Source organism: Syngnathoides biaculeatus, chromosome 14 (genome assembly GCF_019802595.1).
Source record: "Syngnathoides biaculeatus isolate LvHL_M chromosome 14, ASM1980259v1, whole genome shotgun sequence".
Lineage (NCBI taxonomy): Eukaryota > Metazoa > Chordata > Actinopteri > Syngnathiformes > Syngnathidae > Syngnathoides > Syngnathoides biaculeatus.
Window position 1 is genome coordinate 9,514,322 of NC_084653.1, and position 19,080 is coordinate 9,533,401.

General features: G+C 40.0%; 1 protein-coding gene across 1 annotated transcript in view; it reads left to right on the forward strand.

The window, feature by feature from the left end:
* The first annotated feature begins 5,494 nt into the window (after positions 1-5,494).
* The window catches only part of abca12 (ATP-binding cassette, sub-family A (ABC1), member 12), a 44,129-nt gene continuing 30,543 nt past the window's right edge, over positions 5,495-19,080 (forward strand). Inside the window, exons 1-18 of the mRNA XM_061841144.1 lie at positions 5,495-5,585; positions 8,424-8,530; positions 9,780-9,886; positions 10,115-10,314; positions 10,468-10,544; positions 10,793-10,923; positions 11,374-11,544; positions 13,432-13,596; positions 13,675-13,870; positions 13,974-14,113; positions 14,808-14,927; positions 15,020-15,110; positions 15,938-16,117; positions 16,263-16,551; positions 17,581-17,695; positions 17,987-18,316; positions 18,574-18,643; positions 18,753-18,887. Of these exons, the coding sequence (XP_061697128.1) occupies positions 5,584-5,585; positions 8,424-8,530; positions 9,780-9,886; positions 10,115-10,314; positions 10,468-10,544; positions 10,793-10,923; positions 11,374-11,544; positions 13,432-13,596; positions 13,675-13,870; positions 13,974-14,113; positions 14,808-14,927; positions 15,020-15,110; positions 15,938-16,117; positions 16,263-16,551; positions 17,581-17,695; positions 17,987-18,316; positions 18,574-18,643; positions 18,753-18,887 (2,626 nt within the window). The 5' untranslated portion in view covers positions 5,495-5,583. The remainder of the gene's footprint in view (positions 5,586-8,423; positions 8,531-9,779; positions 9,887-10,114; positions 10,315-10,467; positions 10,545-10,792; positions 10,924-11,373; positions 11,545-13,431; positions 13,597-13,674; positions 13,871-13,973; positions 14,114-14,807; positions 14,928-15,019; positions 15,111-15,937; positions 16,118-16,262; positions 16,552-17,580; positions 17,696-17,986; positions 18,317-18,573; positions 18,644-18,752; positions 18,888-19,080) is intronic.

Consider the following 19,080-nt stretch of genomic DNA (forward strand, 5'->3'; position numbering starts at 1 on the left):
TTCAGGTTTAGGTACTATGATGCCATCTATGGAGGCATTATCTCATCTCGGTCCAGTACTTGAACAGATTTTGACAGGGCAGGCTGACCCAAAGACCTGGCATAAGTAAATTACTTAGGCAAAGTACGATGATTAGGGGTGGCTGAATATGCACTTTAACCTTAATATTTTTCTTTCGAAACAGGCTTGAAAAAATGTTGGAGGCTGTACTGTCAACACTAAATGATACACAGCCATGGGACAATGTTACGTCGGTTGTCCCCTATTTTGAAAAAATCATAGCATGTATGGTCTACGACAAGCAAGTCGATAACAGTGAGTATACCACTAAGCATTAAACATTTTGTCCTGCTAGGTAGAGCAAGGTGAACAAATTACACCTTATATGCACACAATAAAAATAAATGTTTTGCAAAATAATAAATGAATTTTTTGCAGGATTTCAAATGTTTTACAATTTTCTCTGTATGGATATGCGTATATATATATAAAAAAAACAAAGATTTTCATTGGTCAAGCCTTTTATATTGTCTTTTCACAGTGAGGATTCTCAGCCTTGAGAAGCCTGTGATGATGCTAATGGAAGAAATTGCACAGTCTGTGAACACCAGTAATTTTAACTTATCAGAGATCTTGGAAAGAATTCAGCCTGCCATCAAACATACAATGCTGGCTGCTGAGCAGGTATGGCCAACCTTTGTCAACAGAAGAGCAATGAACCATGCTGAGTCATTGTCTTTGGCTCGTTAGCAGCTGAACAACTTTATGCATCATCAATGTTTAGTCATCTAGTTGGTACAACTAATATGGAAAAGCAACTTTTTTTGTTTTTGTTACTAACAATACAGTTATGCCTTTCCAAATTATTGATAATTTGCTATGCTAAATCTATCCATCCATTTTCTGAGGTGCTTTATCCTCACTAGGGTTGTGGGTGTGCTGGAGCCTCTCCCAGTTAACATTGGGCAGGAGGCGAGGTACACCCAGAACTGGTTGCCAGCCAATCACAGGGCAGATAGAAAGAAACAAACAAACAGTCGCAATCACATAAGGGCAATTTAGCGTCTTTGATTAATGCATGTTTTTGGGATCTGGGCGTTCTAACGTTAAATCTTAAATCTCAAAATGTAAATATAACATGTTCAGGTTGTAAATAGAAATGCAGCCCGATGGGGGCACAAACCAGTGCAATCTGTAGGCCGGTCCCAAGCCCGGATAAATGCAGAGGGTTGCGTCAGGAAGGGCATCCGGCGTAAAAACTGTGCCAAACAAATATGAGCGTTCATCTAGTGAGTATATTGGTGGAAGGGTGCTGAGGATGGAGCTGCCAGGTAAAAGAGCGAGAGGAAGACCAAAGAGAAGGTTTATGGATGTGGTTATGGGAAGACATGAGGGCAGTTGGGGTTAGAGAGGAAGATGCAGAAGATAGGCGAAGATGGCAAAAGATGACACACTTTGGCGACCCCTAACGGGAAAAGCCGAAAGGAAAAGAAAAAGAAGAAGAAGGTTGTAAATAGAAATAATTACTTCAAATGTTATTTTTAATCTAATTAAGTATATATCAAAATCTCAAATTTAAATATAAATGCTGAAACTTTTTTTCTTTTTTATCTGAATTTAAGTCCTAAATCTAAATATTTTATGTTAAATCTAAAGGCTTCAGGTTGTGCTAAATATTTAGTTAATATGCATATCCACATGACCAAGACCAGAATTACCACAATAAAAGCTTGAAGCCAGGTGTTTGTCACATCAAATAATATATTTATAAATAAATACATAAATAAATAAATGGACACTTGTACATAAATGACCAGTTAAAAGAAACTTGATTTGAAGAGTACTTCAAATGTTTAGTGTTACTTTTATATTTATATCACATACATTTTTAGAGTAAAGGCATACCCACCTAATGGCATATCACAATTGTAACTGCTGATGTTCAGCCACTCAAGTTCTTATCAAAGCATGGGAGGGGTGACCCAAGCTGAGACCCAAGTGTGTAATTCGGCCTTGTTTTAGCCACATCCAAAAAACTGTAAAACTGAAATGGTGAAAAACAGTTTGAGAATAATGCTCCACAACTGAGTGGGCTCAAACTTATCTTCAAACCTGTATAATGTATTCCGAAAACACATTTTCCGAATCCACTTTTTACACGTTTAAGTGTTGCACTATTACTCATAACTTAAATAACTTTTTAGGGACACACCCAATCTGAGAACCTTTTGCATTCATTCCTAGTGTGGGTGTCCAGTGAAGAGAACTAGTGACACCTGTGTGAGCCTTGTGCCATTTCCATTGTGAAGATTATCAGGTGTCCTCTGTGCCCTTGCCTTTCACCCAGACTCTTTGTTGTGCATTGTTGTTGTTCTCCGCTGTCTTGCTAACTGAACTGGTTTTCACAGAGGTATGCGATGATGGGCAACAACATGCCATAAAAGATTAGAAGAGATTGAAATTGTCACATTTTGTCCACATTTTTTTAAAGGCAAATGGAACATTGGAGTGCAGTGAAGCCGTGAAAGCATGGGAGCCAATCAAAGTTGCAGCAAGTTTAAGCCATGGCGTCATTGAAATGTGGTGCAACATCAGTCTGCAGCCTGTCCTGGAGTCCTATGCTGCTACCCACTACATGTGCCACCATCTGAAAACGAGTGTGAGTAAAGCAGTCAGAAATTGATTAGCCTAAATTAGAGAGTTAGACCCAGTCCCAGGTATTAGCATAAAAATATTAAAGGGAGAAGGGAGCGTTGGATTTTTTATTTTCACTTTGAGCTAAGGGCAGCACGGTGGAGCTGCTGGACTGCGTTGGCCCCACAGTTATGTGGACCTGGGTTCAATCTCAGCCTTCGCTGTGTGGATTTTGCATGTTGTCCCTCGCCTGTGTGGGTTTTCTCCGGGCACTCCGGTTTCCCCCCACATCCCAAAAACATGCAAGACTAATTGGACACTCTAAATTCCCCCTAGGTGTGATTGTGAGTGGGGCTGTTTGTCCCTATGTGGCCTGCGATTAGCTGGCAAACAGTTCAGGGTGTCCCCTGCCTCCTGCCCGTTGACAGCTGGTATATGCTCCAGTACTCACGCAACCCTTGTGAGGATAAGCGGCTGAGAAAATGGATGTATGGATTTTGAGATTAGGATCTTTCCAAAATTTTCACATCACATATATTTATTAAGGGGATTTAGTGTTTAGTGTTAATTCACTGCTCTAGATGCACATACATTACATATTAAATAAGACTGCACTGTGAATGTACAGCTCATGTCATATCAGTGACAAGGATGGCTATAACTATGTTATCAGAAATCACAAAGGGGCAACTTTAGTGCTGATCAAATTTTTACCATTTGGTGGCAATGTTGACACACAAAACACTTTTCTGCTGAACATTTTCCTTTCAGCACAAGGATTTGGAACAAATCACTACTAGTGACGCTGCTGCCCGGATTGTCAATGCGACCAAATCTCTCTATCAAGTGGACAGAAACCAATGGCATGTGATGGAGCAGGTCTTCACAAATGTCTCCAGGCAGTTCTTTGAGTTGCTTGGCCAGCTGCTCAGCCCTAGTGCTCAGCAACAGTGGTACAAGCAGCTCCAAGACATGCAGTTGCGAAACAGGTGACTGCGCTCACATTATGCCAGAGGTGGCAAAATCACACTGTGTACTATGTAGAAGTAGAAGGTTAAATAAAATACTTTGACAAAAGTAGTATCACAGATTAAACTCCTTTACATGAATAAAAGCTTGCAAATTTATCCAAACTGGATCATATTATTAAAAAAGAGTCAGTATTATGATTATTACTATGCCAGGCTCTTGCAGGATATTTTCCAGATGTACCGATAATTTCATAATTCAGTGATTGTGTGATGAATGATATAGTGGAAAAAACAACACTGTCCTTGTACTTCAAGTACAGAAAATATGATCCATCAGCAATTCCCTACACGTATAGTGCGACAGATGTGACCTAATCCTAATCAGATTTTGATCATTAGCAAAAATTTAAATACAAAAATAAAATAAATTTTTATTGACCATTTTTAAACTCTTTTACATGGTATGTAATGAGTGGGATTTAAATGGTCATTTATTGTATTTGTTCCTACCCTTATTAATCATGTACCGTATGGTTTGGATATTTGTCACTTTACACCCAAGTACAGTCTTTTTGCAAATGTGCTGCCTCGTCCACAAAGCTGGTTAAGTATGAGTCAGGTATTGTCAAGACAAGATTTCTTAGAATGGATTTCATCTGACATGCCGGCCACAATTATGATCAATGTGCCGTGGTGAGGATGATGCTCACCATATTGCGGCAAATCCTTCAGGGTCAGATTATAAGAGGTATAGATCAGGGATCATAGTGGAATTATTCCTTTTTGTTATTAGGGCCATGAATGGGAATTAGCAATTGTATGAATATTAATCGAATATTAATTTGGCTAACAGTTAAAGAACAATAATCTTTGGAATTAAGAAAGAGGTCTTTTAGCCTGCAAAAGAATCCCCAGTCCCTCATAGAATTGCTTCATCACAGAGATTTCAATCGTTTTCTTCCAGAATTTCCACTGAGTCTCATATAAGAAGTCAGAAGGGAGGAATTCAGTGACAATCATTGATATTTAGCTTTTTCTCCTCCACAGTTTGTCCTCCATTAAAATGCTGTCGGACGAGTTGCTGAAAGTGGCGCCCATGCTCGAGCCATGCATACATGCTATGGAGGGAGCACTTGGCCACATTCTGAGCAACTACCCGCACATTCAAGACACCAACTCATCTGAGGTTGTATTCAGTCAGGCAGCGAGCATCCTCCTCTCTTGTTTAAACATGACCTTAAATGATATATTCTCAATGGTGGGTGGCGACTTACCTGGGATGATTAAAGGATCTTTCGATGACATTATAAGCGATGCTGTTAAAGCCATGATCCACATGAAAATATTTGGGGATGAGCCAATGGTTTATGAAGCCATGGAGCAATTTCTGGATTCCAATGCCAGAAAATTACAAATGCAGAAGCTGGCTGAGATGTCTGCATTGTTAGTGTCTACAAATGAATCCGGACTAGAACGTCTGACTCAAGCTCTGCCGAAGATATCTGAACTCCTCAGGGATCTATTGTCCACCCTGACTCAGATGGGCATGGAGATGCCTGAGATCACGGGAATTGTTGAAGAGCTGGCTGAAAATATCATTGTTATGCTAAGGCCGTTGTTAAGCAGTGGGCATTTTACCGCCATGGACCACCATCCCAGTGCATCCCAGAAGGAACTGATTGACGGTAGCCATAACCGTCACAGACGAGAGGCCTCATTGATGCCCCAGATGGACCCTGTGAATGACTTCCTCGACTTGCTGTACCTTGACTACTCAAGAATGTTCAGAACTATGTCAGCCCCTTTGCCAGAGGAAATATTGGAGACAGCTCACGTGTTTTTTTCCAATCCCGATCTACATATCGTAGCGAAGGGATCAACGAGGGACATGCCGTGGGCCTTAAATGTCTCACGGGATGAGACCATAGATGCTGCTCTTGGGATCCTTTCTTTTGCCACCCTCCCTAGTGCCTCTGAGATGTGAGTCCAATTTGAACTGGTAACTTTTACAGTGAAGAAAATAAGTATTTGAACACCCTGCTATATTGCAAGTTCTCCCTCTTCAAAATCATGGAGGGGTCTGAAATTTTCATTGTACGTGCATGTCCACTGTCAGAGAGATAATCTGAAAAGAAAAATCCAGAAATCACAATGTATGATTTTTTTTTTTAACAATTCATTTGTGTGATACAGCTGCAAATAAGTATTTGAGCTCCTGAGAAAATCAATGTTAATATTAGGTGCAGTAGCCTTTGTTTGCAATTACAGAGGTCAAATGTTTCATGTAGTTGTTCACCAGGTTTGCACAAACTAAAGGAGGGGTTTTGGCCCACTCCTCTACGCAGATCTTCTCTAAATCAGACAGGTTTGTGGGCTGTTGCTGAGAAACACAGAGTTTCAGCTCCCTCCCAAGCTTTTCTATTGGGTTTAGGTCTGGAGACTGGCTAGGCCACGCCAGAACCTTGATATGCTTCTTACGGAGCCACTCCTTGGTTCCTTGCTGTGTGCTTTGGGTCATTGTCATGTTGAAAGACCCAACCACAACCCATCTTCAATGCTCTGACTGAGGGATAAAGGGTGTTCACCAAACCCTAACCCTAATACATTGCCGCAATCATCCTCTCCTTAATAAAGTGCAGTCGTCCTGTCCCATGTGCAGAAAAACACCCCCGAAGCATGATGCTACCACCCCCATACTTCACAGTAGGGATGGTGTTCTTGGGAGGGAACTCATCATTTGTCTTTCTCCAAACACGGTTAATGGAATTATGACCAAAACGTTCCATTTTGGTCTCATCTGACCACAAAACTTTCTCCCATGACTCCTCTGTATCATCCAAATGGTGATTGGCAAACTTAAGACGGGCCTTGATGTGCTGGTTTAAGTAGGGGAACCTTCTGTGCCATGCATGATTTTAAACCATGACATCTAAATGTATTGCCAACAGTCACCCTAGAAACGGTGGTTCCAGGTCTTTTTAGGTCATTGATCAGGATCATTGAGACCCCACGAGGTGATATCTTGCATGGGCCTCCACTCCGATTGAGATTGACCGTCATGTTTAGCTTCTTCCATTTTCTAATGATTGGTACAACAGTGGACCTTTTTTCACCAAGCTGCTTGGCAATTTCTCCGTAGCCCTTTCTAGCCGTGTGGAGTTGTGCAATTTTGTCTCTTGTGTCTTTGGACAGCTCTTTGGCCTTGGCCATGTTAGAAGTTCAAGTCTTACTGATTGTATGGGGTGGACAGGTGTCTTTATGCAGATAACGTGCTCATACAGGTGCATCTGATTCAGGATAAGACATGGAGTGGAAGTGGACTTTTAAAGGTGGACTAACAGGTCTTTGAGGATAAGAATTCCAGCTGATAGACTACAAAGAGTACCACAGATGCATTATTTGCCTTGAGGATGCTAGTGGAAAAGTACAGAGAAGGTCAGAAGGAGCTACATTGTGTCTTTGTGGATCTAGAGAAAGTCTATGACAGAATACCAAGAGAGGAACTGTGGTAGTGGATGTGTAAGTCTGTTGTGGCAGAGAAGTATGTTAAAATAGTACAGGACATGAATGATGGCAGCAGAACAATAGTGAGATGTGCCTTAGGTGTGACAGAAGAATTTAAGGTGGAGGTGGGACTGCATCAGGGATCAGCTCTAAGCCCCCTTCTGTTTGCAGTGGTAATGGATAGGTTACATAAGGTTAGACTGGAATCCCCTTGGACCATGATGTTCGCAGATGATATTGTGATATGCGGTGAAAGCAGGGAGCATGCAGAGGAACAATTTGAAAGATGGAGACATGCACTGGAAAGAAGAGGAGTGAAGATTAGTCGAAGTAAAACAGAATATATGTGCGTGAATGAGAAAGGTGGAGGAGGAAGAGTGAGGCTACAGGGAGAAGAGATGCCAAGGGTGGAGGACTTCAAATATTTAGTGTCAACAATCCAGAGCAATGGTGCGTGTGGTAAGGAAGTGAAGAAACGGGTCCAAGCAGGACGGAACAGCTGGCGGAAGGTGTCTGGTGTGTTATGTGACAGAAGAGTCTCTGCTAGGATGAAGGGCAAAGTTTACAAAACAGTGGTGAGGCCGGCCGTGATGTACGGATTAGAGACGGTGGCACTAAAGAACCAACAGGAAGCAGAACTGGAGGTAGCAGAAATGAAGATGTTGAGGTTCTTGCTCGGAGTGAGCAGGTTGGATAGGAATAAAAATGAGCTCATTAGAGGGACAGCCAAAGTTGGATGTTTTGGAGACAAGATTCGAGAGCAGACTTCGATGGTTTGGACATGTTCAGAGGTGAGAGAGTGAGTATATTGGTAGAAGGGTGCTGAGGATGGAGCTGCCAGGCAAAAGAGCGAAAGGAAGACCAAAGAGAAGGTTTATGGATGTAGTGAGGGAAGAAATGAGGGCAGTTGGGCTTAGAGAAGAAGATGCAGGAGATAGGCTAAAATGGAAAAAGATGACACGCTGTGGCAATCCCTAACGGGACAAGCTGAAAGGAAAAGAAGAAGAAGAAGACAGGTGTTCAAATAGTTATTTGCAGCTATATCACACAAATAAATCGTTAAAAAAATCATACATTGTGATTTCTGGATTTTTCTTTTTAGATTATCTCTCTCACAGTGGACATGCACCTACGATGAATATTTCAGACCCCTCCATGAGTTCTAAGTGGGAGAACTTGCGATATAGCAGGGTGTTCAAATACTTATAGCTTCAAACTGAAAATATTTATTTAAATCTTTCTTTTTTTAAACGTCTTGTGCTGTTATGTTTAATTGCAAGTACTGCACGGAATTGCTGTGCCTTAATTTCCTAGGTCATCACTGGGCCTCTTGAGTGGTGCTGTTGATATGCTGCCTGATAGCTTTCCGTTCTCTGCTCTGCTGAAAAATATGACCAGAGCGCTTGCCAATGAATCTCAAGGTAATGTTGACTTTCGCATCCTCTATCAAAATCATCCAACCTACTATAAAACATGCTTTTCAAATAACTGAGCATTTAAATCTTTTGCTTTTGCTTCAGAGACTTTTCGATCTTCAATATGACAATATTTGCACTCGCCAGATGCCACAAGAGACACAGATCGACAGTTCAAATACAAGAGTTGCAACTGCTGTTGTTTGTTTTTGTAGTTTGCAGTGGTGTTTTGCCCTCACATGTAACTGAATATGGTAATCATATTTTGTAAAAGTAATATTATTAAGAACCTTTAATCAGGCAAATTACAGTTCTATACTGTGACAAACTACAGCCTCAATAATTTGTTAATTTACTACCTGCCTGACAGTGTAAATCAAAAGCTGAGCATTATTATCTATTTGAAGCAGCAAATATTTGATACGGCTCTTATATTCATTAAATTAGTTATCTAATGAAGTGTCTTGTAAGTACACATTCAACGATCATATAATTTGGATCAGCATTTTTTTGTGATGACTGTATTGAAAAAAACGACTATGTATTTTTTCAATGCTTCTTTTAATATCAACATGCGTGTATTTCAACTCCCTTTGGCGATATGATGAATACACTTGATTCCCTCTTGGCTCAAGCTTGCAATGAGCCTGAGGCCGGATTGTTTCTTTAGCTGAAAACCACTCATCACCTTTTTAAAGCTAATTAGTGAAGTAGAATTCAAACAATTATCTTCTCTGGCCTCGCTAAACATCTCACCTCTAACTCGCACGCAAAAGTGCACATCTATGACCTCCTTTTTAATTGGCTTCTGGGCTTGTGAGGTAATTGTTCTTCACAAATAGAGCCACAATGTTAACACGCATACATTTGCAAACACACGCACATGCTTTAATTGTCCAGCCCTTAAGGTGTTGACCACCATGAAGTTAAAGAATGTCTAATTTAACTGAAACTACAGATTCTGTCGTCGCGTCATTTAGCCCAAAGTGTTGTCAGATTTATTAAAATTCATGACATCATTGAGAGCCCACTGACACCATCTGTTCCCATCCTTCCTGGCCTTTTGTGTAAGCAAATCATTTGCAGCTTGTTGCCTGACAATGGTTCCCAGCAACAGTGTGAATTTCCATGAAGCCCCTGTTGAATGTTATTGTCACCTTTTTGCACCTACTACATCCAAGTCATAGGTTTTTCTTTCCTTTTTGTTCTTTTTTTCAAATCTTTATCTTGATTTATTTGCTTGGCCTCATTGCAGAGAACTTACTACATTTGCAGCAGATCATCCAGACAGCTGCACAGCTTTTCCAGACCAACCTGAGTGATCCGTTTTTTACACAACAACTTGACCAACTGAAATCCCAGGTCTCTTTAAAATAATAGCTCAAAATGCAAAAATAATAGTTAAATGGGGTTATGTACACAACATCTGTAAGAGTTCATTCTCCAGTGCATTTTGGACACTTTGACACTCTAACCAGATCCAATACAAGAACAAAACATTTTTGCTTTTACAAAGAATATAATGTCCAAATATTGTTTGTGAGACATACCTGGAAATTCCTTTCAGATTAATTGACTGATGTGTTTCAGATTTGTGTAGCAGAGGGGACTGAGTTTGCCGGTCACCTCTTGGGAGCTTTCTCCATGGAGCCTGGTCAACTCTGTGACGTTATTATACCAGCCCTGCAAATATTGTTGCAGGCTGCGCAGGTCAACACCACAGGTCTGAGTGATGCCCTTTTCCAGGCACTAGTTGGTGACCCCAGCACCTATGCCAATGACACACATTGGTACAGTATTTAGTTTGTTCTTACCACAGAATACATGTTTGCGTTGAAAATGAATCATTCAAAGTATTATTAAAGCAAGAGTGCATTTAAATGGGCGTATGTGAAGTTGCAGAATATGATATCGCCGATGTGTGTTCATGCGTGTGATTATAGGTCCTCTATGCTCACTCAAAGTTTGGGCTTTGACACCAGCAGCCTGAGTTCTCTCAACATCAACATCACAACTCAAGGTGAAAAACAGATTTACACTATATCGCAAATCTTTAATTTGTGTTTCCAAATATGCTGCATGTATGTCCAATTAGTATGGCCTGACAGCATACAGTATCAGCTATAAGCTGTCGAAACGGACCTAATTTTGTTGATTGGTTGTGTGTCCCATCCATCTGAATGCACTGACGATATATGAGCAAAAATACCAACAATATCAAAGGGAAGCAATCATGAAAATGCAAGCATTTGTGCTTTATTTGTCCAGGGGAGGTAACGGTCGGCGAGATGCTGCGGAATAAAAGTGCATTTGTCCAGGATGTTCAGAAGTACATGGATTTCGATCCGGTTGCTCTCCAGATGCTGATGGAGACAATTATGCCCAAAAACAATTTACAGGTGAGCAATGGGGATTATATAAGGTTGAGTAGCCGCAGTGGCCCTCCAGATCTAATACGTAGTGCTTTTCCCCTGATTAATTACTTCAACTCACAACAGAACATTCAAACAGCTGAGTTGGTGTAACAATTATGAAGCAACACACAAAGGGATTTGAGGACGTAGTTCTGTTGGGCTTTTGATGGCTAAATTGTTGGTATCGTGAACCTCAGAAAAAACACAAAATAGTCAAAATGGAAGTAATTTCAAACTGGCAAAATAAGCATAATAAAAATAGCATTGTTTTGTCCAACAGAATTATTTTAAAAATTGACACATTATTATGTCGTTTTCATCTTTATGTGTGTCCACTTGTGTGCGTGTTTGTGTGTATCTGATCTTTTCCATTCCATTACATATTATACCTTTTTGTATTGTACTGTTTTTAATTCTTCTATGCCTTCGACACAGATCCTTTCTTGGTTGATGAATCTGCGTCATTGCAATTCGCCAGAACATCTGAGCATCATAGAGCCGGATGTGCTCCTGTTCCGAACCTTCTGTTCCTTGTCCGGTCAAGGGTGGTACACCTTCTCTCTGCTCATGGCTCGCCATCTCAACGTGGAAAAGTTCCTCTTCAGAGTAAGGCTGAATGGGGGCTAAGATGCATGTCAGGAGAAAAAGGAGTAGCTCAGCGTTGTTGTTAAAGATTTTGTGTGAGAGGCGAGGAAACTGGAGTGTGTTGTGTTCATTGTTTTACGGGTGCTTGGAGAAAAATTCCTCCTGTTTTGTGATTTGGGAAGGTTTTAATGATTCACTCATTTCATACAAAAAGTCCCAACACATATCCCACCAATATATTTTAGTTAGTGTTTAATCTCCCCAAATTAAAACTATCCTACAGTAAATAACTGTTTAGCAGGTTCGGGGCTTTCTTTGTGGCATTTGCACATAATTGTGTGGGTATTCTCTGGGTACACCAGGTTTGTCCAGTTCAACTGAAGGCTGTAACTCTCACATAGAAAGGAATGCAAGTGGGAATGGTTGCTTGTCTATACGTGCCCTGTTATTAACTGGCAACATGGCAACCAATCTTTGCCTCTCGCCCAAAATCATTTTGAATAGGCTGCAGGTCACACACGACCCTGAACAAGACGAACAGTATTGTGAAGGGATGGATGTATATTTCTGGCCAAAAGCCGTTTTTCAAAGGCCATCATGTTCTCTGTGTGTCTCAGTGATGCCATTTTCCATCCACTCACATGCCCATTTTTCAACATCATGCACTGGTTCTATTTGATACTGGATAGATAGTATGAGATATGTAAGTCTGAAATTTGTGCCATATTGATGCTAACCACAGGTAGTCACCATATAAATAGGTGATTGGTAAGTTCCTTTCTGCGTTTTAGTGGGTTTGCCATTGCAAACTATGCACACCAGCTTATCTTTAATTTGAAAATTCTCATTTGCTGTTGCAACACAGTCCCGGAAGACAAAACATTAATTCTAGTCTCTTGTTTTAGAACATCACCATTTATCACGTCTAAAATGACACAGGTCACACCGGATTTGGCTAATTCATGATAATCTTTTGAATAATTACACATCTGGCACAAATTAAACACGTATATTTTCAGTTCACTGAGCTTTGATAACCTCTGATTCATTTGTGAGCCCTTGTGAGTGCTCGGAGTCATCCAGTAACAATTTACATATTTGTTTGAATGTATTGTATATGAATAATTTAATCTTTCTAAACTTGTAGCCACATCCAGAACTTGTCCCAAGAGCAGCAGGTGATTGAAAAAAAAAAGTTTTTAGATAATGCTATTATCTGCCATTAAACATTTTTTTTTCAATCTGCTCGACATGCCCAGCATTCATACAGTAATGTCCGCCTCCCCGTATACTGTTTTTCTATCTGTCAAAAGAAGATCTAAAATCTACACATAAATTACACATCAGTGCCTACATATTTTACATGTACTTTATACTTAATGGATTGGCTGGTTCAGTTCCATCAGGTGACCTGGCTACGACATTTAAAATTTGCTTAGATTGTCACACTGAACTGAATTGGAAGTTGCCTCCTATTCTTTGCCCCCAATATTTTTCTCATCTTTGACTGTATTATGTTCCCTGACAAAAAAAAATACAGATTTTAAAGTACAAAGGGGGAAAAAGTGTCAAGCTTTTCAAAAGAAAATCAATGTAAATCTGGGAAACAACCACATGAAATCATGATATGTTAGGTTTTGAGATTTTTTTGTCACAAAGATCAATGCTTATTTTGTGTTCACTTTAAAATAAAAAAAATGATAACATTTAAGCAACCTCCCCCTCTCCCCAGTACAGTATATGCATTTCCCCATCACATAAGTAATGTTTAAAAGTTAATTTATTTTAGATGGAGCAAACATGCAAAGTTGATACAGAATACTTAATTCCATTGGTTTATGAAGAGATAGCACATAGTAACAAATTAAACTGAGGAACCGCTCTCTAATGTTGGCTCCCTGTTTTCAGATGGTGTTGTCAGATGAAGTTCAAAGCCTACTAGGATTTATGCTTCAGATGGCCAACAATATCATCAACATGATGGACGATATCCTTCCTGCCATTGGTCAGCTGCAGGGTTACATGATTTCCGTCAGAGAACTCAACCTGATGGCTGAAAACGAGTTTAACCTAGTATGAAGAATTCATTTTTACAAGTCTGTTTTTACATGATTATAGATAATTCGCGTTTGATGCTTTATATTTATCCAGGTGTCAAGAAGAATGAAGTCGGGGCTCTCAACCCGGGCTACTTTTGTCACCATGACTCGAGCAATGTGCAGTTACGGTGTGATGCCTTTTTTTGGACTTGCCAAACTTCCCCACAAGTCAGAGTCCAATCCATCCTTGCTGAACAGCAGTCAGAGGGACGAGATAATTGAGAGGTTCAAGATTCCACGAAATGCCAGTATGTTGGGAAGAGATGAACGTCTCACTGCAAATATGTTTATGCAGTTTTGATAGGAAGAAGCATGCAATATCCTGTGATTTTTTTTCTTTTCCTTTTGTAGCCCCTTATTGTATGAACATGTACCTAGACATGGTCAACACGACAGGGGGCGCCATTGCATGGGCCTTTCTCAAACCATTGCTGATGGGAAACATCCTCTTCACACCTGACACACCAATCACCAGGGCTATTATGGCGAAGGTATACATCACTCACCAACATTCAGCATCACTGTATTTTTTGGGGGGCACACTGGACGACTGGTTAGAGCCTCTGCCTCTCTAAACCCTTCTGAGGACTGGGGTTCAAATCCCTGGGTGGACCTTGCATGTTCTCCCTAGGCCTGTGTGGGTTTTCTCTGGGCACTCCGGTTTCCTCCCACATCCCCAAAACATGTAACATTAATTGGACACTCTAAATTGCCCCCAAGTGTAATTATGGGTGCGAGTCTTGTTCATCTCTATGTGGCCTGCAATTGACTAGCAACCAGTTCAGGGTGAACCCTGCCTCATGCCAACTGACATCTAGGATAGGCTCCAGCACTCTGGTGACGCTTGTGAGGATAAGCGGCTCAGAAAATGGATGGATGTATTTATGGGGGGATTTATAGTGCTTCACTCTGGTAATACCCTAAATATGGTGGTCATTTGACTTTGACTTTTACATTTGGAAACATATACAGTAAATACGTTTTGTTTTTGGTTATGAACACATACTGTATAATAGTTAGTAAGTAAATAGATTGTGACAATTTTTGTTCACTCCCCAGCATGCCACTGATTGCTGAATTATTTTGAATGATTATTGGCAGTCACACACAGAGACCTACAGTCATTTTTTCAAGCATATTGCAATAACTTTCTGAAAAGAAATTGGGTGTCCTGTTCTTGATCAGGCCAATACTACCCTGCAAGAGTTCAGCAACCTAAGAAGGCACTCTAACGAATGGCTCAAGTCCTCAAACTACATCATGAAATCTGCCGAAGTGCTTAACCACACTTTGCCCATGCTTCAGGTATGATGTCTCAAGTTCATTCTCCAGCAGAATATGATTCAACTGGCTCACGGAGTATTTTCAATCGGTGTTTCTGAATTCTGTGTTTACAGAAGTCCTTAGCAAATGGCTTTGTGAAGACTTTCATTGAGATGGAGACAGACATAAATGTTGACAAAATGAAGGCGACGCTCAATAACTTCTGTGAGTGAAACCACAGAGGGCTTTTTTTTTTTTTTACATTATTTAGTATTCCATTGTCAGGTCATACAGAGAGTTTTCACAAAAATGACAAAAATTACAACCTCGTCCAGTCATAAACAAAGTCCACCTCACATGCTTTAGAATGATGGACTTCGAAACATGCAATCAATTATAAGCATAGTAATCTCATGAAATAATTCTGACTGGATTTATTTTATACTTGAAAAAAATCATGCGGCTCGAAGTTGCATGTTAGATGAGTAGCACACTAGCGACGACATGTAGTATCTGCTATGGAAGTTAAGTTCAGATTTAAAGTGTGACGTACTTTCAAAATGCATTTCTATGATATTCACAAGTCTTTGGAAAACTCCAAGCACCATGATTTACAGCCAGCCTCAGACATCAGTTAGCCGTGCCTCAAAGGCCTCAAAACTTTACTGACTAATTTGGATATCATGACACGAAATGGTCACTTTGAAAACAAAATCTTTTAAAATGACTGAAAGTTATCCATCTTTTGGTCAAATGTTTTCATTATTTAAATTTTATTCCACCATCAGTAATTTCAATCATTACAAAGTGAACTTGATTCACGGGTGGCGCTCAGTCAATCTGAACATTCTTTTTTTGATTGGATATAAATATTACTTTTTAAAATTAGATATTTAAAGATTATTTTAATTATTTTTCTTATAGCTTCCAAATGAATTATTTGTTTGCCTTTTCCAAGCAGAATGTTGTGTCCAAATGAAATGGAGCTAAAAGAACTTTAGTTTTCTTAAACTAAAATTGAATTGCTTTTTTTTTTTATTTTTATGTGAAAGCAAACATGACATTGATGTTGGAGAGGAACAAACACATAATGGAGCAGATCACCACCTTGTCCACCCTAATGGTCAACATCTCATCCTGTATTAAATTTGATCGGTACCAAGGTTACCAATCTGCTGAAGAGCTTGACACTGAAGCTCAGGAACTCGCCAAGGACCGCAGTCTCTATGGAAGTAAGTTAATGTTGCATCAACTTAAACAGAAAGTGAAATCACTCCCTCAATTTATGTTCTCTCCTGGGCAATGTCCAGAAAATAAACTCTGTATCATCATTAAGGTTTTTTAAAATTAAGTGAAATGGTCTCATCTGTCTTTAAGGTGTCATTTTCAAGCTCCCCAAAGAGGAGAACTCCTCTTCCCTGCCACCCAAAGTCAGCTACACTATCCGAATGCATCTGGACAACGTCATGCGGACAGACCGTGTCCGCAGCCCATACTTTGTCAAAGACACCCACATATCTCAGCGGAAAACAATGCGGTACAACCGGGCCTTCGTTTACCTGCAGGAGAACATCGACCGGGCACTCATTGAGATGCAAACTGGAAGAGTCACAGACACGGCTGTGCAAATTCAGCCCTTCCCATATCCATGCTATCTTCGTGATAGGTGGGTTCCCTTGATATTACATAGACTGACCAATCTATTGATCAATCACGTCTTCACAGATTCTTAGTTCCTGGAGGGGTTGTTTACACAAGAAAGAGAATTTGGCCAACCACTGACCTTGCATGCAAATTACAGCATTTGAGTCATTTTTTTTCAGGTCCATGTAAACGGATATTGTTGGCAGTGTACAAAACCTTCCCAAAAAGCTAAGAAAAAGCAAAAATCCATTTTTTTGCACATATCAAGGTCTATCAGTAGGTTTGAAGAGTTAGGTGGAGAAGAACTGGAGAGCACTAATCATCCTGGGATAAACAAAATGTGCCCATAGACATGTTCCAAAAACTTGAAGAAAATGTTCTGAAATGGCCATGATTCCCAGTACTTTATCCCATTTTGTGTACATTCAGTAGAGTGTACAGAAGTGTTCTCTTGTGTTGTTACACTTATAAAAATGTGAAAGAATGCACAGTGTTTCAGGGGTGAAATCTAGGCATTGATGTGGAATAATGCAAACTCTCATTATTCATCTGCCACTTGGGACTGTCAGTAAGTAGTCAGTCACTGGCAAGTCTCACATGATAATTGGCTCTGAAAAGGGTGCATGAATATTCACTAGGATCGTGTGTATGCTTTCCCATGCAGACATGCACGACTCGAACTGCCTCCACTGCTAATGTATGAAATGTACAGTCAATCTGACAGTCAGAGGTTTGACATTAACATTTTGCAAACATGCAACATGGTTTCTGGTTTAGTCAACACAGCGACAGTTTGTGCTCGCCCTCAAGGGCTTTTTTAAAGACAACGCTGATAACCTGTATCTGATGTACCATCAGGTCATTGTATCTGACAGGCTGCTTTCAGCCTGATTATGAGATAGGTAGGCTCATCGCCGCCTTTGTGCTGATCTGGTTTATCACTCAGAGTACAATATCTGTGATAAAACTGTAGCTGTGACATTATATCATGCAATGAAAAAATAAATAAATGTCTCTTTTTGATTTTTTGATTAATTTCCCCATTCATCAGGTACATGGAGGCCATAACCTTGGTCTTCCCGCTCATGCTGATGTTAGCTTGGGTTCTCTTTGTGGCTGACTTTGTAAAAAAATTGGTTCATGAAAGAGAACTGGGGTTGCATGAGGTGAGAACTCATTTTTTTCATTTCATATTTATGTGCTTTTGCATCCTTTAAAAGATGCTGTTTAAATCAATGTTATGTTATGTTATTTTATTTTACTGCAATGCAAATGACAATAGCTAATTGTAGATACGATATCTTTTGAATAGGCAAAAAGTAATAGAAGTGCTTAAACCAGTGCTATGCTTTTATAAAGATAGAAATTCAGCACCCCACTCACGTAGTTAGCAAATGGTGTAAATGGGAATGAGATATACAGTTTTTGATTATTCTCCGTTTCCCTTGACCCTACAGTATATGAAGATGATGGGCGTGAATCCTTTTAGCCACTTCCTCGCATGGTTCTTGGAAGGTGCCGCTCATCTGATGGTGACCATCATCATCCTCACGCTTATCCTCAAGCATGGTGGCATCCTCTCGCATAGCGATGGGTTCCTCCTGTTTTTGTACTTCTGCGACTACGGTTTGACCATCCTGGCCTTCAGTTACCTGATGAGCTCCTTCTTCGACAAGACCTACATTGCTGGTCTTAGCGCCAGCCTGCTTTACATTATCTGCTTCTTCCCGTATATTGTGGTCATGGCGGTGGAGACCAGTCTCAGCTTTTTCCAGAAGAGTGCACTGGTGAGGAATCAAACTTTTCATTTAGACAACTGGGAGAGGGAAATCATACAGTCGACATTTTCTTTAAATTAAATACAATTGCCTGCATCCGAGGTTTACCCAAAACAAACAAACAAAAAATCCCACACTGTCACTATTTTACAAAAGTAAATGACAAAATGAAGTATTTAATAGATCCTTCCAGATTTGTTTGCTGTATTTATTTGTTTCATTTCTGTTACTAGTGCTTTACTAACTAAAGTCCCGTTTTCCCACAGAGCTTATTTTCCCCGTGCTGTTTCAGTTACGCCACTCAGTATATCTCTCTCTATGAGGCTCGAGGAGAAGGTAGGAATTTCTCACCTGCATCAGCGAATAATGCATTGGTGTCAAATAGTGAGTAGATAAAAGGGGAACTTCAAGTTTTTCTTTTTCTTTTTTTTTTTTTTTTTTTTAGGAATTCAGTGGAGCAATTCCTATTCCTCACCCCAAGCTGGAGACACATCGTCTTTTGGTTGGCTGTGCTGGATGATGCTCTATGACTCATTAATCTACTTCACTGCTGGAGCGTACATCCGCATGGTCTTCCCTGGTAAATTCAATTGAATTTGGTAAAATTGAGAGACACGACAAATTGACAAATACATGGTTTTCTGAGAGATTTAATTAGTCACTCAATATTTTGTCTGGAAAGAAATTGATTTGGGGTAAGACAAATGTTTATCATTTACTGTATGTTTAAATAAATATTATTAAATATGAAGTATCAATATTTGTAACTTACA